At 51.4% G+C, this 25448-nt stretch overlaps 1 protein-coding gene across 1 annotated transcript in view; it reads left to right on the top strand.

The window, feature by feature from the left end:
• Positions 1 to 25448, top strand: part of LOC118092051 (SCO-spondin-like) — a 187176-nt gene that overhangs the window by 22809 nt on the left and 138919 nt on the right. The window contains exons 15-25 of the mRNA XM_060281073.1: positions 236 to 401; positions 2376 to 2619; positions 4498 to 4678; positions 7278 to 7372; positions 8602 to 8858; positions 8944 to 9078; positions 10053 to 10255; positions 11849 to 11976; positions 14834 to 14943; positions 17171 to 17326; positions 24798 to 24891. Of these exons, the coding sequence (XP_060137056.1) occupies positions 236 to 401; positions 2376 to 2619; positions 4498 to 4678; positions 7278 to 7372; positions 8602 to 8858; positions 8944 to 9078; positions 10053 to 10255; positions 11849 to 11976; positions 14834 to 14943; positions 17171 to 17326; positions 24798 to 24891 (1769 nt within the window). The remainder of the gene's footprint in view (positions 1 to 235; positions 402 to 2375; positions 2620 to 4497; positions 4679 to 7277; positions 7373 to 8601; positions 8859 to 8943; positions 9079 to 10052; positions 10256 to 11848; positions 11977 to 14833; positions 14944 to 17170; positions 17327 to 24797; positions 24892 to 25448) is intronic.

Below are 25448 nucleotides of genomic sequence, written 5' to 3'. Positions count from 1 at the left end.
TGTTGAATAAAGAGTTAACTTCACTGGAGGCCGTGTAAGTTATGACTGAGCTGCTCCTGGCACCCGTCCCTGGCACTATCTATTGCTTTTTTGCTGCATTTTCACGTTAATATCTTGGGCACCTGAGCAAGTCTGAATGAGCGGCTGGGCCTGCCTCAAGCCATCTCTTGTGTCCTGGAAAAACCAGGCTGCTTGCTCATGCCAGCCCCCCCCCCCCCGGTCTCCCACCTCGCAGGCCTGTCACGACGTGGTGGAGCGGGACTCATTCTACCAGCTCTGCCTCTACGATGTGTGTGGCTGTTCCGCCGGCAAAGACTGCCTGTGCGGCGCTGTGGCTGCCTACGCCAGGCAATGCGCCCAGGAGGGAGCCCCTGTCGCCTGGAGGAACCAGAGCTTCTGCCGTGAGTTTCCTGCGGGAAGGGGGGGCAGGGTGCGGGTGTGTTTGTCGTGCTGTCGGGGCAAGTGCCAAGGTGGCAGTGCCTGCACGGGTAGGATGGAGAATAGGGGCGGGCGATGGGAGAAGCTCATGCAGCGGTTCCTGAAGTGGGTGGTACCCGTCCCTGGGTGGTGGTGAGATTATTTAGGGGGCCACTAAGAGGCAAGGGGGCAGCGGGGTGGTGGTGGCTGGAGGTGTTTGCCTCCGAGCACATTGAACTTCCTGACAGTAAGAGCTGTTTGGCAGTGGAATTTGCTGCCAAGGAGTGTGGTGGAGTCTCCTTCCTTGGAGGTCTTTAAGCAGAGGCTTGACAGGCATATGTCAAGAATGCTTTGATGGTGTTTCCTGCTCGGCAGGGGGTTCGACTGGATGGCCCTTGTGGTCTCTTCCAACTCTACGATTCTATGATTCTATGATACTACATTCGGCTGGAGCCTAGAGACTAGAAAAGCATTTATTTATTTTTTAAGTTTTTATTTACACTTTTCAGATTTATACTTTTCAATAATTTCACAATCATTTTTAACATTTCAAAGGTTGGCCTTTCTTTCCCCTCTTTCTGTGATTCCTTAAATTCATTTTTTAATAGATTCTGCATATTCATATTCATTTAATTATCTACTTTAAATACAAACTCTTATGAAACTGCCAGTGATTTCAATAATCCTGCCAATGTTTTTATCTGTTTGCAATTTATCTGTAAATATTCAACAAACCATTTCCGTTCTTTTATGGAAAAGTTTGTTATCTTGATTTCTTATTCTTCTGGTAAATGTCGGCATTTCTGCAGACAGCGGTACCTTGCTTCTAGAACTCAATCCGTTCTGGACTTCCAAAACGTTCACAAACCAATTTGTTCGTCAACTAAGCCGTTCGGGAGCCAAGGTACCACTGTATTCCTTAAGGCAGGCATCCCCAAACTTCGGCCCTCCAGATGTTTTGGGACTACAATTCCCATCATCCCTGACCACTGGTCCTGTTAGCTAGGGATCATGGGAGTTGTAGGCCAAAAACATCTGGAGGGTCGCAGTTTGGGGATGTCTGCCTTAAGTTTTTGTATCCATTCTTCCTTTTGTGGTGTAGTGGTTAAGAGCGGTAGACTCGTAATCTGGTGAACCGGGTTCGCGTCTCCGCTCCTCCACATGCAGCTGCTGGGTGACCTTGGGCTAGTCAACTTCTCTGAAGTCTCTCAGCCCCACTCACCTCACAGAGTGTTTGTTGTGGGGGAGGAAGGGAAAGGAGAATGTTAGCCTCTTTGAGACTCCTTCGGGTAGTGATAAAGTGGGATGTCAAATCCAAACTCTTCTCTTCTTCTTCTTCTTCTTCTTCTTCTTCTTCTTCTTCTTCTTCTTATTCTTATTCTTATTCTTATTATTTTGGGGCGAGTAACTTTCTTGCCACTGTAGTTGCATACACGAATAAGTTTCTATTAAGTTTAGGTAGTTCTGCCCCTATAATTCCCCTCCAAAAAGCGTCTGGTGTTTGTTTTTTACAAAGGTTATTTTGAACATCCTTTCCAATTCATTATATATCGTTTCCCAGTAAGCTTTAACCTTACTACAAGACGACCATGTATGATAAAAAGTATTTAGTTTTGTTGCGCACGTACAAGAACTGGCAAGCGGATAGCTGATGGTTAAGGATAAATAAGTTGAAGAGCATCAAAAAACAAACAAACATCTTGTAATATAACTGAAAGGAATGGAAAGTGAGCTAGGAGAGTAAAGCAGCAAGAAGAGAAAACTTGGGGCACATCAGTAATGGAGTCCGGGGAAGCCAGTTTTTGCAGGAATTTTATTGAATTTGTCTTAATTTGTTGCCGATTTTGTAAAATCTGGAAAACTAATAAAAACGATTTGGCCGCACACACACAAAATAATCTTTTGTTGCTGTTCAGCATTAAATTAAATTGTCACCCCGATGGCTCCTTTCCCCACAGCGGCACAGTGTTCTGGAGGGCAAGTGTATCGGGAATGTGCGCCCCCCTGCAGAACGACCTGCGCTGACCTGCGCTTGGGCCCCTGCCAGGATCTGGACCACGTCTGCGTGGCCGGCTGCAACTGCCCAGAGGGGACGGTGCTGGACGACGGCGGGCAGTGCGTCCAGCCTGCCATGTGCGGCTGTGCGCATGGGGAAGAGGCGCACCCCCCTGGCAGCAGGATCCAGAAGGGTTGCAACACCTGGTACGTGAGGTGTTGGGGTTCAGGGGGGGCCGTACTGGATCTGGGATCTCATCAGGGGCACCGTCCTCTGGCTCTCCTGGCCTCTCGTGGAGTGGAAGGAGACGTTTGATGAAATCACCCTGTGACCTGTCTGTGGCTGCCCTACGGGATAGGTTGGTTTCATTGAATGTCTCGGCCACGTGATCTCGGCTGATGCGCGATAACCCGCAGGGCATTTGTAACGTGAGTCAAAGGAGAGGCGTGCTGTTTTTAGGATATGGGGTTTTATTTACACATACGTACAACCTGAGCATTAAGAAGGTGGCCGGGGTGGGGGGCTCACAGCATTAGCATTAGCTTCTCCATTAGTCACGGCTTTGTATCCAGTACAGAGCAAGCAGGTCACTGTGTCTCCAGCTTCCTTTTAATAATAATAATAATAATATTGATTTGGCTTTTCAAATTAAAAATTTACAGTCACATATCTAACAATCAAGGCTGATCATACAATGCTGATCACCAAAGAATTGATGCTTTTGAATTATGGTGCTGGAGGAGACTCTTGAGAGTCCCATGGACTGCAAGAAGATCAAACCTATCCATTCTGAAGGAAATCAGCCCTGAGCGCTCACTGGAAGGACAGATTGTGAAGCTGAGGCTCCAATACTTTGGCCACCTCATGAGAAGAGAGGAATCCTTGGAAAAGACCCTGATGTTGGGAAAGATGGAGGGCACAAGGAGAAGGGGACGACAGAGGACGAGATGGTTGGACAGTGTTCTCGAAGCTACGAACATGAGTTTGACCAAACTGCGGGAGGCAGTGGAAGACAGGAGTGCCTGGCGTGCTATGGAGAGTCGGACACGACTAAACGACTAAACAACAACAACATCTAACATAAAACATAAAAACAAGACTCCAAGGAATCTCTTGGACTTCTCTCTTCCCCTTTGTGGGACTAATAAATAAATAAATAAATAAATAATAACTTATTTATGCATACATACCCCACCCACCTGGCTGGGTTTCCTCCTGCATCTTTTATGATCATCCAAATCTTTTACCTCTCCATTGTGTCCAAAATTCACCGTTAAGCTACAAATGATAACCCAATCCTACTAACAATTTTTTTTTTACTAAAAAAATCGTTCCAGCAGCACCTTAATTTTGTTTTAAATTTTTTAATGTTGTTTCGACTACGTCAGACCAAGACAGCTACCTACCTGTAACTAGTTTTTTTATTGTTTACAATGGTCTTTAAGATAAGTTATAAATTCCCCCCATTCCTTATTAAAATGCTGGTCTTCCCGATTTCTGATTCTTCCGGTCATTTTAGCCCCTTTCGGCATAATCCACCCACTTGATCTGCCATTCTGTGTCTCCAGCTTCCGGCTCCGCTCTCTCGCCCCTCTCTGGCTCCCAGCAGTTAGGTGAGCGGGTGGAGGGAATCCCCTCCCATTAGCCTGGAGGGCCCCATCACTTAGCTTGCAATCTGGCCGCTCCTTTTGGGATGCTGAGGAGGACACAAGCAGCCAGCTCTGCTCATCACCTGACAAAGAAACATGTCTGACTAATTCTGCAAGCTCCTCTTTTCGATTCTAACTAGATTCAGGACCCCAATAATTGGAAGGGACTCCGGGCATCGTCCAGGCTGACCCCTCCAAACCTGCAACAATATCTTTGGCCCCCAGGAAGTCCCAAACCTTGATTTTTAACTTGGTTGCTTTTTGTTCCCAATTTGAGGAAGCTCACTCTGCTCTGGAAAGGGAGTGGCTGCTCAGTGGGTCGGCAGAAGGACGTGCCAAAAGGACACTTGGAAGCTGGCATTGTTTGCATAACGGACTTCCCACCTCTCTCTGCACCCCTTCACTCACATATCCTTGCCCCGACCTGTGTTTCAGCGTCTGTGTGAACGGGGCATGGAACTGCACAGAGCAGAGTTGCCCCAAAGTCGTCGTCTGCCCAGGGGAGCTGATCTATGCCTTTGGGTCCTGCCTGCGGAGCTGCGACAGCCCCGAGGGGAACCTCAGCTGCACCGGCTTCTCGGATGGCTGCGTTTGCCCCCCTGGCACCGTCTACTTGGTGAGTCCTTCCCTGGCACTGCCCACCAGCTCAAAATCCCCGTTGCCTCTCTTCGCTTCCCTGCCCCAGGCAGAAGGTGGAGGACTCTCCTTCATTGGGGGCTTCTAAGGAGAGGCTGGGTGGCCCTCTCTTAGGTGCAATTCCCAATTCCTGCAATGCAGGGGGTTGGACTGGAAGCATACCTGCCAAGTTCCTCTCTGAAAAATAAGGGACCGGACCGAAATTAGCATACCGGAAGTAGTGCGGCGGCCATTTTGGAACTGGGCGGAGCATGCTCAGAAGTGACTTTTGATGCTGCTGTGCCCAGTTCCAAAATGGCTGCCGCACCAGAAGTCACGCTGCAGCCATTTTGGAACTGGGCACAGCAGCATCAAAAGTCACTTCTGAACATGCTCCGCCCAGTCCAAAATGGCCGCCGCACCAGAATAAACCGGGAAAAACCTAAAAAATCCAATTTTTTTTGGCTGGGGGATAGCTGGAAAAACGGGGGTTTCCCGGGGAAAACGGGAGACTTGGCAGCTATGACTGGAAGACCCTCTGCTGGTCCCTAGGGTTACCCAAGAGGCGTAGTGAAAGTCCGGTCCGTGGTTTCAAGGTTCAGGGTTGAGACAGTCCGAAGTAGCCAAAGCTGGGAGCAGGGCAGGGTGTCAGGTGAGGTCAGGAACAGGTACGTAGGTCAGGAACTAAGGCAGGTCAGAAGTGCGGGCAGGAAAGCTAGGCAGGTCGAAGGCAGGAACACTAGCAGGGTCTAGCAACCAACAATGTTGCTCCTGCAACCCGGGGCAGGGTGTGGCCACCTTTTATCTAGAACGGGGTAACGGACGGCCCCGATCCCCTGGCGACTCACTTCCCCACCTTGCCAGGAGGCGAGCACTCCTCCTGCGAGTACTCAGGTCTCTTCTTCTATCAGCCCTGAGTCTCTGCAGCTCGGGAGACGCCAGTGGGTTACTGGACCCAGGAGCCGCCTCAGCCCCAGCCGGCAGTGGGCCAGCTGCTGGTGATGACCCGGTTGATGGCATCGAGATATCCCCTGCATCTGGAACCAAGGCAGGCTCAGACCCCAGACTCGGCTCAGCTGATGCTTGTTGCAGGGGAGGCTGAGCAGACTGAGGCTCCTCAGGATCAGGCCCCAAACTTGGTTCAGCCGATGTCCCAGGCAGAGGGTCCGGTACAGGCTGCAATTCCTCCGGCTCCGAGTCCGAGCCAGAGTCTCAGGCCATCACAGAACCCCAGGGTCCCTCCCGGTTCTACAATTACATTATTCATTTGAGGTACTTAAAGTTGGATGTCCATCTGCCAGGGATTCCTCAGCTGAGATTCCTCCATTGCAGGGTGGGTAGGAAAACTGAGGCCCGGGGGCCGCATCCGGCCCAATCACCTTCTAAATCCGGCCCGCAGATGGGAATCAGCATGTTTTTACATGAGTAGAATGTATCCTTTTATTTAAAATGCATCTCTTTGTGGGGCATAGGAATTTGTTCACACACACCCCCAAAAAAATATAGTCCGGCCCCCCACAAAGTCTGAGGGACAGTGGACCGCCCCCCTGCTGAAAAAGTTTGCTGACCCCTGACCTAGGGGGTCCTTTCCAACATTACAAGCCTATTGTCAGGGACTTGGCAGGGGAGGAATGGTGGAGACCACCTCCCCAGCCTGATCCTTCCAGAGAAGAGGAAGACGGTTCAGAATTGCAACAGGGGTTTGAGGGAAGTCACAGCTCAGAGGCAGATGAGGGGGGAAGCTGGGAAATCATGGGAGAGGAGGAGGCAGAGCTGGAGCAGCAGCTGGCTGACAAGTCATCACTAGGAAGCATTCCAGACCCACCATCTCCCCAAACCCGGAGCATAGCTGCCAAGTACCCCGTTTTCCCCGGGAAACCCCTGTTTTTACTTACTTTTTCCCGGTGGTCCCCCGTATCACTTCGTCTCCCGTTTTTCTCCGTTATTTTCTCCTGCCGGTGGCCATTTTTTTCCTTTCTGATTTGCCCTTCTACGGGCACCAAAAATGGCCACCACCGGCTTCAAAAGTCGCATCTACGCATGTCCGGAAGTGCATAGACGCGACTTCCGGTGTCGGCAGCGGCCATTTTTGTGCCCATAGATGGGCGGAGCAGCACCGGAAGTTGCATCGACGCACTTCCTGACATGTGTAGAAGCGACTTTCGAAGCCGGCGGCGGCCATTTTTGGTGCCCATAGAAGGGCAAAACGACACCGGAATTTACGTCGACGCAACGTCCGGTGTCACGCGGCTGCCGGTCCCGGATTCTGCAGTCTGGGACTTGGAAGGTAAGACCCGGAGAGCCTTAAAAGTAGGAGAGCAAAGAGCTCAAAGACAGAGGGCACGTAGCAGCACCCGTCGAAGTGATGAATGAGGAAGCGGGAGAGAAGAGGGTGGAGATTCACTCGGTACAACGCCATTATCCAAGTGGCTGTGTTCCAAAGCCTTTCTCTGTAAATATTGAATTAAAAATGGATGGTAAGAAACTTTTCCTGGGCTTTGTACTTTCCTGGGCAACCGGCCGCTTGTCCCCTACGGTTCTATGACCACACGTGGATGAGGAGGACCTTCTCACATTTCCCTGCCAATTCCTTCTTTCAGAACGAGCGCTGTGTCTCCCCGGAGGAGTGCCCTTGCCACCACAACGGCCGGCTGTACCAGCCCAATGACACCATCACCAAGGACTGCAACACATGGTAAGAACTCAACCAAGCCTGCTGTGCCATGCTGGCTGCCACGGACTGGTTGGACGCAGAGGAATGGGGGTGGGGAGGCACCAGCTGGGGAACCCTCAAGGGAAGAAGGCTCAGAGCCCGGGGAGTGGTGGTGGGGCGATGATGAGTGGTCAGAGGGAGAAGAGGAGGTGTTAGAAGCTGAGGAGGTAATAAGGCTTAGTGAGCTGGGAGAGTCTGTGGCAGAGAAAAGTCCAGAATCGGAGGCAGAAGCTGAAGCTGGTGAATGGAAGGAGGGAGGCCAAGAGGCAGAGATGAGTCGGGCTAGTGAAGAAGCCAGGGTGTCTCCTCCCTCCTCCTCTTGTGACAAGCTCTCCGCCTCTGGTCTCCCAGAACCAGAAAAGGCATGAAGTGGAAGGAGCAAAAGCAGATAACACTGGCATAGTCTCAGATTGCTGGAGAAGGATCTGGCAGAGGAGGAGCCTTAGTGTCAGGCTTCAGGGAATCGGCTTTCTCCCCCGTGGCAATAAATAAGAAGATCAAACGAAAGAAACCTCTTACCAGTTAGATTCTTTAATAACCACAGAGACAAAAGAACATGTCTCCCTGGAAATGGCGGTGCTCCCAATTAAGGCATACTCCCCCCTCCATCTCTACTAATCTACATCACTCCTACATCTTGTAATCTGAGCTTGTACCCTTTGCACTTTCTGTTCTGAGACTATCTGAACGTTTCTTGACCTTGGGGAGGGTGGTGGAGAAATGCTGTCCAACAACTGTGAATCTGTTAACCCTCTCTTTCCCAGTCTTTCTTCTTCTCCTAGCTGTTTCCCATCCAGTATTTCCCAGCTTCTGCCTTCTGAACTATGGCCCTCTGCAAACCACTGTTCCAAATCTACACTGTTCTCCTGTACCTGGGAAGATTCAGGGTCAGGGGGAGGGGGTGGCTCCCACCATTCCTTCTCAGTGCAGCCCTCCTCAGCACGGTCCCTGACACTTAGGCAGCTGTGGGAAGGCGGGGACCTTCAGTCTCTACAGCTTGCCTCATAGGGGCAAGACCTACCCAGGAGAGTTGTGCTTATTTGACCTGGCACTCCTGTGCAGATCCTGCTTCTTCTAATAAAGAGTTAACTTCGCCTCCTCTGTGTGATTTACTGCTGGCTTGCTCCTGACAATGGCTGCAGACCCAAGACATGAGAGGTGCTTGGCTCAGCACTCACCACCTTGTGGTCCCTCCGTCTCCTTCCTTGCAGCATTTGCCAAAACCGGCGCTGGGACTGCAGCCGCCACCACTGTGCCGGGACGTGCGTAGCCACCGGGGACCCCCACTACATCACTTTCGACGGGCGGACCTACACCTTCCTGGGTGACTGTGAGTACATCCTGGCCCAGGAGAGCAGCGGGGCCTTCACCGTCACCGCCGAGAACGTGCCCTGCGGCACCAGCGGCACCACCTGCACCAAATCCGTCGTGGTGCTCATTGGCAACACGGTGGTCCACCTGCTCCGAGGTAATTAAAGGGGAAAGAGATGAGTATTGTGCCCACTCTGTGCATCTCGTGCCCTCCTGATATTGGCTTTCTCTGTCCACACCAGGAAAAGACGTGACTGTGAACGGGGTTTCGGTGCGCCCCCCGAAAACGTATAGTGGGAACGGCCTGACCCTTGAGAGAGCGGGGCTCTTCCTCTCGCTTATCTCCCAGCTGGGGCTGACGGTGCTCTGGGATGGAGGTGAGACTGGGCAGGAGGGGTACCAACTTTAATAAAATATTGGAGGGGCAGGTAAGCCCCGCCCCGCCTACTCAATCATATGATGTGGCGCATGCACCTCATTTGAATGGCAATGCTCATTAACTTTGGACTGTGGCCCCTTCAAATATTTTATTGGGGGTGCAAAGACCCTAGGAGTTGGCTCCTATGCATTGTGGGCCACGCTCCTTCCCTCTTGACCTTTAATAAAGTAAAGCGTTAAACAGTTCTTGAGAAAGTTGGAGGAAAGAAACATGGTGTATAGTCGAAATATAAGAGCAAAATAAATGACACATAACTGCAAAATAAACAGAGATAAATGTATCCAATCGGTCTTGTTCTGGACTGTTTTCCTAACCTGGTGAATATTGATCAAAACTGAGGCTTCCAGCCTTCTCTGTTAAACTTTTCCAACTATTTCAGGTTTGTATCCTGGGTCCTTGCTTCAGGTTTATGCTCTATTTGCAAGAGGGCTCTAATTTCCGTTCTTCCTTAGTTCTCTCCTCTCCCTCCCCATCTTCCAGTTTTCCTTACATGCCATTTTTTTCATTCCCCTGCCAACCTTTGAGCCAATAAGGAGTAAAATTTCTCTTTTTCTTTACTTGCCCTATTCCAAGGCTGAGCTTTTGACTCACCTGTGCAAAATTTCTTTTAACCTCCCTATGCAAATCCTCCTATGAGCTTTGACTTTCCCTGTGAACTTTTAATCTTCCTGTGCAAAAGAAGCTCTAAAGCCCAGAGCAACAATTTTACAACCCTAGTCTTACAACCCTAAAAAACCAAACACAGGATGGCTGAAAGTCCTGTTTCTTCATTGTTTTTAAAATGAAAAAAATTGTGAGGTGGTGGTGGAGAGAACAGAAAGGGGGGGATGAAGTTTAAAAATAAGCCAGCATGGATTTCTTTTATTTTGTCTCCAAGAGACTGTGAATGAGCTGTTTCCCCTCTCTGTACAGGCACCCGCATCTACATCAAACTGGACCCCATGTACCAAGGCCGCATGTCAGGCCTGTGTGGGAACTTTGATGGGGACACTGAGAATGATTTCACCAGCCGGCAAGGCATTGTGGAGCCCACTGCAGATCTCTTTGGCAACTCCTGGCGCGTCAGCCTGCTCTGCCCTGAGGTCAACAGCGAGGATTTTGAGCACCCATGCACGGTACGCCCAGATCGGCTGCCCAGTTAAAGTCCATCTCCGTTTGGGCTGATCTGCATTTACCTCTTTACGGGCCTGGTCCACGCTTTGAAGTTCTGTGTCACTGCACCCTTTTTAACTCCAGAGCTTTCCCCACGAAAACTCGCTCTCTAGCACGCCATCGGGGCAAATGTCAATCTGCAGAAAACGTGTATTGAAGTTTGCTCCGATGAAGTGCTAAAGAGTGGTTTTACAATAAAGAGAAATGTCACCCAACGAGGACAAGCTGGGGGAGGTTGGCAAGGTTTAACCTGTGGCTGCTGCCTGCAGTTGCAGCTCTGAAGGTTCTAGTTACAGGTAGGTAGCCGTGTAGGTAGCTATGGTTTTCCCAGGAGTGATGTATGGAAATGAGAGCTGGACCATAAAGAAGGCTGATCGCCGAAGAATTGATGCTTTTGAATTGTGGTGCTGGAGGAGACTCTTGAGAGCCCCATGGACTGCAAGAAGATCAAACCTATCCATTCTGAAGGAAATAACCCCTGAGTGCTCACTGGAAGGACAAATCCTGAAGCTGAGGCTCCAATACTTTGGCCACCTCACGAGAAGAGAAGACTCCCTGGAAAAGACCTTGATGCTGGGAAAGATTGAGGGCACTAGGAGAAGGGGACGACAGAGGACGAGATGGTTGGACAGTGTTCTCGAAGCTACGAACATGAGTTTGACCAAACTGTGGGAGGCAATGGAAGACAGGAGTGCCTGGCGTGCTCTGGTCCATGGGGTCACGAAGAGTCGGACACGACTAAACGACTAAACAACAACAACAACAGCCGTGTTGGTCTGACGTAGTCGAAACAAAATAAAAAAATTCTTTCCAGCAGCACCTTAGCGACCAACTAAGTTTGTCATTGGTATGAGCTTTCGTGTGCATGCACACTTCTTGAAGGTGCAGATCTTTGGAATTCTGCGTACAGTCCTGGTCACCTGACTCAAAAAGGATATTCTAGAGTGGGGGGGAAGGCCAGAAAAGCAAAGCCAAAATGATCAAGGGGATGGAGCGAATCCCCTGTGAAGAATGGTTGCAGCCTTTGGGACTTTTTAGTTTAGAGGAAAGAGGAGCAAGAAGTGACATGATTTAAGTTTACAAAATGATACCTGCCATGGAGAAAGAGGGTAGGCAAAAGTGTGTTTCTCTCTCTCTCTCTCTCTCTCTCTCTCTCATAACACCAGAACTTGTGGACATACAACAAAGCTGAAATGTTGGATGATTCAGGACAGATAAAAGGAAATTCTTCTTCACGCAGCACTTAGTTAAACTCTGGAACTCCCTGCCGCAGGAGGCAGTGATGGCCACCAACCTGGAGGAGATGGCTATTGGCCAGGATGGCTCTGCTCTGCCTCCACAGTCGGAGGCAGCAATCCAATACCAGTTGTTAGAAGTCGCAGGGGGAGAGAGTTGCTCTTCTTGCGGGCTTCCCAAAAGAAGCATCTGGCTGGCCCCTGTGAGAACAGGATGCTGGTCTAGGTGGGCCATTGGCCTAATCCAGCAGGTGCTTCTTATGAAGGCTGGTGAAGATAGCGGCCCCTCTCACTTCTGTCTCTCTCCCTCCCACCCCCAAGGTGAACTCTCACCGTGTGACCTGGGCCCGGAAGCGCTGTGGGGTCCTCTTGCAGGACCTGTTTGCCCCTTGCCACGAGGAACTCCCGTGCCAGCAGTTCTACGAGTGGTGCATCTTCGACGCCTGCGGGTAGGGGGCTGCGAGTGACATATCGATTATACCTTAATGTTAATCTATTGATATATTTAAATGTTTAATGGAGGGCTTCTCTGTTGTTGTTGTTTTTGCACTGACTTCTTTGTCTCTTTGGTTTTAAATGTTGCATTTCTATAGAGTAAATCCCTGAAACCCACAGTTGTTGAGCTGTTATTAGGAAGACTTCAAAATTGCTGAGCTCTTTTGTTAATAAACCCACCTCAAAAATAGTGATTTTTAAGCATTCTGAGCGGTTTCGGCTGCATTTTCCTATACACCCGGGTTTTCCCTGACATTTTGCCGGTTTTGCAAAATCCCCCCCATGCCATTTTTACACCCGAAAACAAGGACGTGTCAGGAATTTTCCTAGCGTATGGCAAGCCTAATTTATAGTACTCCCCCCCCCTACTATGTTTCATGTAAACCTCTTAGGGGTTCTGCATATTAAGTAGTATATAAATATTATTGGTGGTAGTGGTGGTGATCAGAGAGATTGACAACCAGATACGAGGCCATTGGGGTAGGGAATGTGGCTTCCCCTACAAGGGGCTTTATAAATGACTAGTGTCATTGAGCCCGTTAAATAAATGGACGCTAGAACATATGTGAGAGGAGCGGCGGGGCCGCGGCCTTCCCTCCCTCTCTGCGCTCGGCTGCGGGGCGCATCAGGAACGCAAGTAAACAAACTCGCTTTCCCGTCGTGCCCCGTGGCTGAGCGCAGGGAGGGAGGGAAGGCCGCAGCCCCGCCGCTCCTCTCACGGGCCAGGGAGGGTTGTGAGGAGGAGGCGGAGGAGGCGGTGGCGGACCAAGATGGAGCTCCCGCTACGAAAAAGCCAGGATTTCGAGTGGTCTGTCGGTGGGAGGAGGAAGAAGAAGAGGACGGGGGAAGTATGGAGGATGGAGGGAGGGAGGACTCCGGTCCCCGAGGCTCCGTTCGCAACCAGGCCCCTTTGTAGGAAGCGCACGTCCCCCTCCACACGCTTCCGTGGCTGTCAGTGCTCTCTCTGCCCTCTCAGGAAAGGTAGCCCTGAGGGCTGGGAAGGGAGGGAGAAGCTCGAGTGGATCCGGCTGCCACCGCCGCCTGGTGCTTCATTCGGTCGCCGCCGCCCTCTTGTCTGTCTCTCTCTTGCTCTCGTGCGCTCCAAGTGTATCTACGTTCGAAGTCCCAACGGCTGCCCGTGGGGCACATGTGCAGTAGCGCAAACCCAGGGATACAGGGACTGGACGCAGAGACACTTGGACTTTATTATATAGGATAACTTGGGGAGTTTTGAAAAGGCATTTGGAGCCTGGTGATCTGGGGGGTGGGGTGGGGGTGTTATCCTGAGCAGGACACCCTCTTGTGTCCCTCTGCTGCACAGTGGCACTTTCTCACCCTGGCGCCGGTGGGCCAGCCCTCAATTAAATTTAGTGCGACCACCTCACGGTACACCAGTTACACGAATTTCTACAATTTACCCCAGATTATCTAGTGGGGGACTTGTGTGAGGGACAACTTAATGATTTAGAGTCTCAGGCAGAAGCTGATCAGACAAACACGAAAAGTTTTCTTAAACAAAGGAAGTTTACAACACAAAGTGGGTCAGGAAACGAGTTCTTTCAGGTAGAATTCAATTTGGTTGAACTACGGTATACGATGTCTCGGGCTTAAACACAATATTATAGGTACAACTCTTCTTAAACTTCAGTTACTAAACATCAGTTGACACACTTCCGGTAGATAAATATTCAGGTTTCCAGAAGAGATGGTAAATTGTTCAAATCAGTGTTTGTCACTTAGATAATACAATACTTTCAAAACTTGACTGCTTCCTTCACAGCTCAATACTTTGGTTCATGAGCGAGGGAGATTTTTCCTCAGTTACCCCCTCTCTTAACAATCCCACATGTGAGGTATTATAAATGGTATATCTCCTCTCCCCCCCCGAACCCCTTCACCCTCTCTCCCAACCTAAAACCTCTCTAACTTCTCCAAAGCAATCATATCCCATCCCTGGAACTCTGGCCAATCTGACGCTGTTCCCAGTCAACTATTTGCTGGGGAAACCCAGCCAGATGGGTGGGGTATAAGTTGTTGTTGTTGTTGTTGTTGTTGTTAATTTGCTGGCAGGGGGGGAACACTTGGTGACCCAACCTGCCCAGAAAAAAACCCTTTTCGTAATAGCACAAAAATGGAAGGAAGTAGAATTCTACCATCTGTTCAGGAATGGCTAGTAGAATTAGTAGAATATACGAATTAGTAGAATATATGAATAAATTAGTAGAGTATATGAATAAAATTAGTAGAATATATGAATTTGGATAAAATGACAGCAGCCATAAGGAACACATCAAAACAGAAAATTCAAAAAGAGTGGAAATTAGTGGAGGAACACCTGAAGAAAGAGGGTATCAATACTGAATTGGTAGTTTGCCTAAATTAATTTAAGTATCGTTTAAAGAGAGTGTATGAATAGTAACATGAAAAGGATTTACCCACGAGGGTTAAAATGATATAACAAGAAGAAGACAGGGAATAAATATAACAAAAAGAAAACAGGGAATATAATATAAGTTAAAGGAAACGATATATCACCATTCGGAAGGATTTTAATTCTAATCTGTATTTAAGTTGTATTTATTTTGTATTGAATGTATGTATTTTTCTTTTTTCTTGACTCTTTTTTGTTTTTTTATATTTTATGTTTGATGATTTTCTTTGCAATGTTTCTGTAACGTTTTTAAAGAAGGAAATAAAGTTTTCTTTTTAAATCTAAAAAAACCACAAAAACAAAAAAACCCTTTTCCGTCACGCCCCCCTCCCGCCCATGGTGTGCCTCCCTGCCCCTCCCTGACTTTCTTCTCCCCCCAGCTGTGACTCCGGAGGAGACTGCGAGTGCCTCTGCACCGCCATCGCCACCTACGCAGAGGAGTGCAGCCAGCGGGGAGTCCCTGTGCGCTGGAGAAGCCAGGATCTCTGCCGTAAGTCACACTGCTTTTGTTTGGGAGCCTGGAAGTGGCCTCTGTGCAGACCCACTTTGCTGCCCAGCTGCGACACAACAGCCCTGCAGTGTTGCCAGTGGGCCTTACTGCCCGAACGTTGCTGCCTCTACCCTCCCACTTATCTTGCAGCCCAGAAGGGAAGAGACCTGGGATGCACCAAGGCAGTTAAAAATAATAATAATTCTGAGGCAGTGCACCTAACACTTTTTGGTCCAACTGGCAGCTGACAGACACGAGCCAGCAGTCAATCGCACCTTGCAAGTTGGAGCGGACACTTCATTGGCAAAAACATGTATCGTACAGGAGTGTCAGGCCTAATGAGCACAGCTGCTGCTGCTTCTTTGGCAATCATTCGTAGCACGAGGGGGGAGTTTATGGAACCGGGGGGCGGGAGCCCCCAAAAAGCTTGGGAACAGCTGCTTTCGCGTTGCAATACGACTGACTCTGCAATGTGGCTGCAGCTAACCCCACATTGAGTTTGCTCAGCTGACAAATTCTTCTTCTTCTTCTTCTTCTTCTTCTTCTTCTTCTTCTTCTTCTTCTTCTTCTGCTTCTGCTTCTGCTTCTGCTTCTGCTTCTGCTTCTGCTTCTGCTTCTGCTTCTGCTTCTGCTTCTGCTTCTGCTTCTGCTTCTGCTTCTGCTTCTGCTTCTGCTCCTTCTATCCCTCGTAGCCGAGTAAGATTGTCTTCCATAAACCCTGTTTTAACAATGAATCCATTATTGACTGTGGAGGCCAATTCTGGATCCACACATCCTTCCACATTGGGGACATTGGTTTCCGGGCAGGAGTTGATCACGGTGTGGATTTGCCAAGCGTGCCTTCCTCTTAGCACGTTTCTCCCTTGCGTCCTGAGTTCCAATGTCTTCAAAGCCCATGACACCTTTGGTCAAGGCTGTTCTCCAACTGGAGCACTCGCAGGCCAGTGTTTCCCAGTTGTCAGTGTTTATACTACATTTTTTTTTTAGATTTGCCTTGAGACAGTCTTTAAACCTCTTTTGTTGACCACCAGCATTACGCTTTCAATTTTTAAGTTGGGAATAGAGTAGTTGCTTTGGAAGACAATAATCAGGTATCCACACAACATGACCAGTCCAATGAATTTGATGTTGAAGAATCTTTGCTTCAACACAGGTGATCTTTGCTTCTTCTAGTACGCTGGCATTAATTCTGGCAGGTCTGGCTGTCATGAAGCAGCTGCGGAGACTGAAGGTCCCTGCCTCCCCCAACTGTCTAAGTCACCTCCTCTACAGGGTTTTCCCCAAGCCATCGGAGACTGCGCCTACTTGAAGCCAACCTCTCCCCAGCCCTTTTCAGGCCTCTTCTGGTTCTGGGAGACAAGTGGGGAGGGGAGTTTGTCGCAGCAGGAAGAGGAGACACCCTGAGCTTCTTCACCAGCCAGACCCATCTCTGCCTCTTGGTCTCCCTCCTCTCCTTCAGCCTCTGCCTCCGAGTGTGAACTTCTCTCTGCCACAGACTCTCCCCGCTCACTAAGGCCTGTTGCCTCTTCAGCTTCCAACACCTCCTCCTCCCAGTCTACACTCTCTGACCGCTCACTGTCGTCCCACCACCCCTCCATGGGCTCTGATCCTTCTTCCCCGGGGGGGGGGGGGTTCCCCAGCTGGTTCCCCCCATTCCTCTGCATCTAACAGTGGCGCACAAATTTCTGGGGGAGAGCAGGGCTAGCCTTGTCTTGCCGTTTGCTCCTTTCCCTGGAGGACCTCACAAAACCAGACCCTCCCCAGGGAGGCTCGCCTGGCGCCTTCATTTCATTCCTCTTCCCCTAGGCCTTTGGCTGATTAAGCAATCTTTGGCCTTTTAAATGAGTTATGGTGTTTGTGTGTTATTGTTTTGTTGCTGTTGTTATATTATGTTGATGTTCTTTTACTGTAACCCTTCCTGTGATATTTGGACGAAGGGCAGTATATTAATTTAATACATATTCATAATAACAACTTTGAGAACAATGCATCCTGGATTCCCCTTGGCATGGCCAAACCTCGGCCCTCCAACTGTTTTGGGACTACAATTCCCATCACCCCTGACCACTGGTCCTGTTAGCTAGGGATGATGGGAGTTGTAGTCCCAAAACAGCTGCTCACATCTCAAAACAGCACTTTTATGCTTGGTGATTATTTTTTGTAAAATCCCGATAAAGTTTGTAATGAATTAGTAAGCAAGCAAGCATTTCCCTCTCTCCTTGGTCAGCTATGCAGTGTGACTACGGGCTGGAGTACGACGCCTGTGGCCCAGCCTGCCCCCCCACCTGCAAGAACTTTGGCCTGGAGGGGGCCGAGCACTGCAGCAGCGAGGCCCTTTCCTGCGTGGAGGGGTGCTTCTGCCCGGAGGGGAAAGTGCTGCATGGTAAGAAAACGGGGGGGGAGGGGTGTTTGGCAGAGGAAGGATGTGAGGTGGAAGGATCGGGGCCCCCTCCTTTTTGCAGGGTTTTAAGCAGAGGTTGGGGGACCGCCTATTATGGATGCTTTCGCTGCAGCTCCTGCATCGAAGGGGGTTGGGCTAGATGGCCTTTGGGGTGTCCCTTCCAACTCAACGATTCTGAAGAAGGTTGCAAAGGGTCAGCTGGTGTGCGGGAAGAGCAGCACTAGACTGCTACTTCCTCCCTCCCTATTTTAATATATATATATGTATATTTATTTTAAGTTTTTACAAATATCGTTTACATTCGAATATACATATTTATATACTCAGTTTTATACCTATCTAGGATTCCCTGAATCCTTGGACTTCCCTCCATCCTCCTGTGGTTTCCATAGCACTTCATTTTATACTGCATCCTATAATACTGTATTATCCAAATTGTATTCAAGTTTCCATTTATAACCATAGAATTATTGCGTCACAAGTGTTACGTTAATCCCGCTAACATTTTTAACTGCGTTCTTTAAGGTAATCTATCATTTCCCCCCATTCTTTATTCAATTTATTATCTTCTGGGTTTCTGATTCTCCCTGTCAATTTTGCCATTTCATCATAGTCCATTGTGAGGGACAAGGGATACAGGGAAGTCCCTCCCATCTTAAGTTCCAGCCCATCCCCAAGCGCTGGAGAGAGTAAGGAGAGCTCTGCCTCCAGCGGAGAGTCAGGAAGTGGTGTCCGAGGCTCAGGCAAGGTTGTGGAGCCCATGCCGCAGGTGGGACAGGAAGTTGGACGCACGGGGGGGAGGCCAATCCCCCCAACTCCCGAATTGCGACGCAAACGTAGGGGGAAGAGGTTGGGTCTGCCAAAGCTTTGGTGCTGGAAGAAAACGCGCCAATCGCCATTCGGAGGTTCTGACACCTCACCTTAAGGATGCATTTTTACTGCTCTGAACACTGTAAATAATCAGCACTTAATAAAAGCCTTAAAAGACCATGCTGGAGTCGTTACTCTAGAGTAGCCATATCAGGCCCTCTGACAGCAACCTCCGAATCTTTTTTTGGCTACTTTGGAGTGCAGCGATGAGCGCTCAAGAGGCTGAGCATTGGAGGCTGGAGGCCGAAGCAGCGAAGCTGGAGCTACGGAACCTCACAGCGCAGGCACAGCAGCAATTGCATGCCGCTCAGGAGGAAGCGCGAGGGGCGCAGGAGGAGCTGAACAAGCTGGTGGACCAGGTGAGGACAAAAGAGGAGACTGAGAAACAGCTAAGGGTGATGGTATTGGACCTGCAGAAAAAGTTGGAAGAGGAGAAAGCCGCTAGAGGTGGGGGGGCGCCCCAGCCGCAGCTAGTCCAAGTGAGAAGGGGACAGAGCCTAGTTTAGCGGCGACCCTAGGGAGTACCTAGGATTCGAGACAGAAATAAATTATGCGCTGGAATTGCATGCAGCAGAATTCCCAGATGACGCGCACAGAGTCTCCTTTATCATAGAGCATTTGACGGGGGCCGCCCGGGAATGGGTAAGACCGCTCATCGCGCAAAAAAATCCTTGCATGAAGAACGCAAAATTATTTCTAGAAGCTTTAAAAATAATGTACGCTAGTGACAGTGAAATGGAGGCCACTAAACAGGAGCTTCATAACTTAACACAAGGAAAATCGACAGTTAGGGACTACTGGGCGAGATTCACCATGCTGGTGCACAAACTGGGGTGGGATCTGCAAAGTGAGCCAGTGAAATCAGCCTTCTACCTGGGTTTGCACGCAGACGTTAAGGATGAGCTGGCAAGAGGTCCTAGACCGCGGACTATGGATGAGTTAAGCAAAGCGGCGCTAGCGGTGGGGGTGAGACAGGAATCCAGATGGTATGACAAACAAGCGACGCACGCAGCAAAACCTTGGTTCCCACGCTCCCAGGACAGACCACATCACCAAACCCCACCCCAGGGCCCGCCCCCAGACCCGCCCAGACCAAGCCCAGAGCCGGAACCGATGGAGATCGGTGGAGCGCGCGCGCGGGCTTTTCAAACCCCGGCGGCGCCAAGACGCAAGGAGGGAAGAGGCGGGAATTGCTTTCTCTGCAACTCCCCCCGGCATCACGTCAGAGACTGCCCTCATCGCAGAGAGTGGCAAGGAAAGGTGGGAACGGTTGTACCTTCCCCCACTGAAGCAGCACCACAGCAGGGAAACGAGACAGCCTGGCTGCAGGAGACAAGGGGCAGCAGCCAGGCACAGTCAGCAGACAACAGCCCCAGCCCGCCCACCCGCACAGAGAGGAGCAGAGCCAGCCCACCCCTCCCAGAGCAGGAGTGGTTCTAGAAGTCACGCTAACGCTCCCAAATGGCTATCCCCTGACAGTCCTCGCCTTAATTGACAGTGGTGCCTCAGCCAACTTCTTCTCGAGAAACTTTGCAGAAGAGCACCAGATCCAGCTTCTGCAGCTGGATTTTCCCCTGCACGTAGCCACCATTGACGGCAGAGAGTTGCTGGGAGGGGCCATCACTCATCAAACCCCCCCCCATGAGAATGACGGTGACGGTGGGAAGGCACTCAGAGACACTGGCTTTCAACGTCACAACCATCTCAGACCCCCCCCCATCGTTTTGGGAATGAGCTGGCTGGCGCGCCACGACCCCTCCATAAGTTGGCACCAGAGATGCATCACGTTTGGGTCGGACTTTTGTCTGGAACATTGCATGCAGCACCAACCAGGGGAGGGGCCTCCAATAGCCACGGTGGCCACCATGCATGTCAAAGGGGGTGAGGCGATACCCAAGCAGTACTGGGACCTGCAGGAGGTCTTCAGCGAAGCGGAGTCCGACCACCTACCCCCCCACAGGTCTTTCGACTGCCAGATCAACCTGGTGCCAGGGGCAACGATACCCCCAGCCAAGCTGTACACCATGTCAGATCAGGAACTCGAGGATTTGCGTGCGTTCATAGACAAGAACCTCAAACGGGGGTTCATCAGAGAAAGCAAGGCAGCAGGGGGCAGCCCGGTCTTCTGGGTGGACAAGAAAGACACGCAACAGCGCCGTCTTGTGGTGGATTTCAGACGGCTCAATTCAGTGACAGAGCCAGTGGCTTTCCCCATGCCCAGAGTGGACGATCTCCTGACAGCGGCACGCAGGGGCAAGATTTTCACCAAGCTAGACCTGAGGGGGGCGTACAACTTGATCAGGATTCGGGAAGGCGATGAGTGGAAAACCACGATGTTCACGCCTCTGGGCTCTTTTGAATATCTGGTGATGCCCTTCGGGTTGCAAGGGGGCTCAGCATGCTTCCAGGCCTTCATGCACCACGTCCTGGGGTCCCTTCTCTTCAAGAACTGCTTAGTCTTCCTGGATGACATCCTTATCTATTCCGCTGACCCAGTGCAACATGTGAAGGATGTCAGGGAGGTATTGCAACGCCTGAAGGAGAACCACCTGTATGTGAAGCTGGAGAAGTGCAAGTTTCACACCAGGGAAGTGGACTTCCTGGGCTACAAACTGTCAGACAAGGGACTGGCGATGGACAAGGACAAGGTGCAGGCCATCCTGGACTGGCACAGCCGCAGGACGCGCAAAGATGCCCAACGCCTCCTAGGATTCGCCAATTTCTACAGGAAATTCATCAAGAACTTCTCGCGGGTTACGGCTCCCATCACGGACTGCCTGAGAGGCAAGCAGAAGTTCAGGTGGACGCCAGAGGCGCAAGCAGCGTTCGAAAGCCTCAAGAGGGTGTTCGCGTCCGACCAGAACCTGTTCCATGTGGTGCAGGATGCGCCCCTACGCGTGGAGACAGACGCTTCAGACCGGGCGTTGGGAGCGATCCTGTTGCAACTGGACGCCAACAGAGAGTGGAGACCTTGTGCCTTCTTCTCCAGGAAGCTGACACAGCCTGAACGCAACTACACGGTGTTTGATAGGGAACTTCTTGCGATCCACGCTGCTTTCCAGCACTGGCGACACTTCCTGGTGGGCGCCAAGCACCCCATCCAGGTGTGCACAGACCACAAGAACCTGGAGTTCTGGAGAACGGCCAGGGTGCTCAACCAGCGGCAGATACGGTGGGCAGAGTTCTTCTCGAACTTCAACTTCTCCATCCACTACATCCCGGGGGAGCAGAATGTCAGGGCGGATGCCCTCTCCCGCAAACCAGAGTACATGGAGCAGGAGTTGCCACCAGCGCCCAGGCACATTTTCCCCCCATCAGCATGGTCCTGCGGAGCAGCAGTGGTGAGCGAGGCAGAACTCACAGCACTGACGGCAGCAGATGAGTTTGCCTCCCGCATCTTCAGAGAGCTGCGAGGGGGGAGGGAGCAGGCTAAAGACTTTGAGGAAAGGAGGGGTTTGCTTTTTTACAGGGGAGCCCTGTACCTGCCCACCAAACAGCTGAGAGGTAAGGTCCTCAAGCAGATGCACGACAACCCAACGGCGGGTCATTTCGGAAGGGACAAAACCACTCACCTAGTCATGAGACACTTCTGGTGGCCAGGGGTGCGGGAGGATGTTCGGGATTATGTAAGGGGATGTGACACCTGCCAGCGAGCAAAGGTGGTCAGAGCGCCACCAGCAGGTTTGCTGGAGCCATTAGCCACACCGCACAGGCCGTGGGAAGTAGTGTCCATGGACTTCATCACAGACCTGCCGTCGTCCAGGGGCAAGACCGCAGTGTTGGTGGTGGTGGACCTCATGTCCAAAATGTGCCACTTTATACCGTGTGCCAGGGCGGTCTCGGCAGAAGAGACGGCCAAACTGTTTGTTGACCACGTATTCAGACTGCATGGATTGCCTTTAAGAGTTATTTCGGATCGTGGCCGCCAATTTGTTTCCAGGTTCTGGCGGCGGCTAATGAACCTCCTGCAGGTGGAGGTCAGTTTGTCTACGGCTCGGCACCCGCAGACCAATGGACAGGCGGAGCGGGTCAACGCCATTCTGCAGCAGTACCTGAGATGTTACGTCAGCCAGAGGCAAACGGACTGGGTGGATCGCCTGCCACTGGCAGAATTTGCCTACAACAATGCGGTGCACGTCTCCACAAGGGTGTCGCCCTTTAAGGCCAACTACGGGCGCGACCTCAGATCTTTCCCGGAGAGGGAGGGGGAGGAGGAGGAAGAGGGCCCACAGGCAGAGGATTGGGCAGAGGACCTGGAGACGGTGCACCAGCAGCTCAGAGAACACTTGGAGAGGGCCAAGGAAGCGTACAAGAAGGGGGCAGATCGCCACAGGCGACCGGGAGAGGTCATCAGGGTGGGGGACAAGGTTTGGTTATCCTCGGAAGGTCTTCCCACCAGGGGGCGATGCAAGAAGTTAGCACCCAGGAGGCTGGGCCCCTTCACGGTCACGCAACAGGTCAACCCGGTAGCCTTCAGGCTAGCACTGCCTGAGGACATGAGAGTGCACCCAGTGTTTCATAGATCGCTGCTGTCGCCGTACAGGGAAAGTACCAGGTTCAGGGACAGTGATCAGCCTCCAGAGGGAGGGGGGGAGACGGGAGACGCCCGACAGCTCAATGAGGCAACTGAGATTTTAGACTCAAGGAGAGGGGTGAGAGGGCTGGAGTACCTGATAGCATGGGAGGACACTCCGCCGTCCCACAATGAGTGGATACCGGCCACGGAAGTACCTGAGGAATTTTTAGTGGAAGAGTTCCATGCCCTGTTCCCCCACAGGCCCAAGCCCTGGCACATGGAAAGGGAGGGAGAGGGGGAGGGGCGGGAGGAAGGGATCGCAGGCAGCAGCTCTCCATGGAGATGGGAAGCGGAATTTGAGGATACGGAAGAAGAGGTGTGGGTTTCACCGAGGTCGACTACGTCAGAGGCAGGAGAGGACTGGCAGAACATTTTTACTCCCACCAGCTCTGACGCCACTGACTTCTTGGGATTCCCGTCTTCTCAGGGGGAAGGAGAAAGATCGCAGGATTGGGGGGAAATTTTTACACCCACAGGCTCGGATGCCACAGACTTCTTGGGGTTTCACTCGTCCCCAGCAAGCAGAGAGCCCCTAGGGAGGGGGGGAGAGGAGCCTGGGAGGGGGGTGGATGTGAGGGACAAGGGATACAGGGAAGTCCCTCCCATCTTAAGTTCCAGCCCATCCCCAAGCGCTGGAGAGAGTAAGGAGAGCTCTGCCTCCAGCGGAGTCAGGAAGTGGTGTCCGAGGCTCAGGCAAGGTTGTGGAGCCCATGCCGCAGGTGGGACAGGAAGTTGGACGCACGGGGGGGAGGCCAATCCCCCCAACTCCCGAATTGCGACGCAAACGTAGGGGGAAGCGGTTGGGTCTGCCAAAGCTTTGGTGCTGGAAGAAAACGCGCCAATCGCCATTCGGAGGTTCTGACACCTCACCTTAAGGATGCATTTTTACTGCTCTGAACACTGTAAATAATCAGCACTTAATAAAAGCCTTAAAAGACCATGCTGGAGTCGTTACTCTAGAGTAGCCATATCAGGCCCTCTGACATCCATCATCTTGATTATCCATTCTTCTCTGTTTGGAACTTTATTATCTTTCCATCTCTGGGCGGCTATTACTGTCCTCCCTGGTCATAAGCCATGATGAGAAGTCCCTGGATGGATGGATGAAAATCTTAGAATCGTAGAGTTGGAAGGGACCCCAAGGGTCATCTACTCCAACCCCCTGCAATGCAGGAGTCTTTTGCCCAACGCTTACATTCCAAGTCCCGGACTGCAGAAACCGGGACCGGCAGCCCTGTGACACTGGAAGTTGCGTCGACGTAACTTCCGGTGTCGCTTTGCCCTTCTATGGGCACAAAAAATGGCCGCCACCAGCTTCGAAAATCGCTTCTATGCATGTCAGGAAGTGCGTCGACGCAACTTCCGGTGTCGCTCTGCCCATCGATGGGCACAAAAAATGGCCGCCGCCAACACCGGAAGTCGCATGTATGCACTTCCGGGCATGCGTAGATGCAACTTTTGAAGCCGGCGGCAGCCATTTTTAGTGCCCATAGAAGGGCAAATTAGAAAGAAAAAAAATGGCCGCCGGCAGGAGAAAATAACGGAGAAAAACGGGAGACGAAGTGATACGGGGGACCACTGGGAAAAGGTAAGTAAAAACGGGGGTTTCTCGGGGAAAACGGGGTACTTGGCAGCTATGACCTAACGTGGGGCTTGAACCCACAACCCTGAGGCTACAAGTCTCGTGCTCTACCCACTAAGCTATCCAGCTGGGTACAAACTGAAATGCCTCTCCACCATTCCTGCAGCAACCCATCAGTGCTCCCGCAAGTGTTGAGATCCGCCCAAGGAGCTCTGCTCAGGGAGGAGAGGGCTAAGGAGAGCTACCAGCCATGACAGTTGTGCTCTGCCCCCCACACTTGGGGGCAGCAATGCTTCTGAGCACCGGTTGCTGGAGGGGAGAGCATTGCTCTTGCGGCCATGGTGAGAAGAGGCTGCCAGACGCGATGGGCTATTGGCTTGACCCAACGGGGCTCTTCTGATATTCTGCTCTTCCTCCCCTGCCAGGCGGCCGCTGCATCGACCCCTCTGAGTGCCCTTGCTACTGGGAGGGCACTCTGTTCCCACTGGGAGCCCTGGTGATGCAGGAATGCAGGAACTGGTAAGTCCATCAAGGCTGGCTGGAGCAGGTCAGGTGGGAAGAATTGTCCACCTACCAGTGAAGGCACCTAAGACTGTTCAGACCCACAACACTTTTACGGGGTGTGTGTGTGTGTAAAAAGCAGGACGCAGGTGGCGCTGTGGTCTAAACCACCGAGCCTCTTGGGCTTGCCGATCGCAAGGTTGGCGGTTCAAATCCCTGTGACGGAGTGAGCTCCCATGACGTTGCTCTGTCCCACCTTCTGCCAACCCAGCAGTTCGAAAGCACGCCGGCACAAGTAGATAAATAGGTACCGCTGCGGCGGGAAGGTAAACGCCATTTCCATGCGATCTGGTTTCCGTCACGGTGTCCTGTTGCACCAGAAATGGTTTAGTCATGCAGGCCACATGACCCGGAAAGCTGTCTGTGGACAAATGCCAGCTCCCTTGGCCTGAAAGCGAGATGAGCGCTGCAACCCCATAGTCACCTTTGACTGGACTTAACCGTCCAGGGGGTCCTTTACCTTTACAAGTGCAACACGGTATTCACTCTGCACTGTACCCCGGGGGTTGTAAACT

Source organism: Zootoca vivipara, chromosome 12 (genome assembly GCF_963506605.1).
Source record: "Zootoca vivipara chromosome 12, rZooViv1.1, whole genome shotgun sequence".
NCBI classification, from domain to species: domain Eukaryota; kingdom Metazoa; phylum Chordata; class Lepidosauria; order Squamata; family Lacertidae; genus Zootoca; species Zootoca vivipara.
The sequence above is the reverse complement of the archived record's forward strand: the minus strand, read 5'-3'. Positions and strand labels throughout refer to the sequence as shown.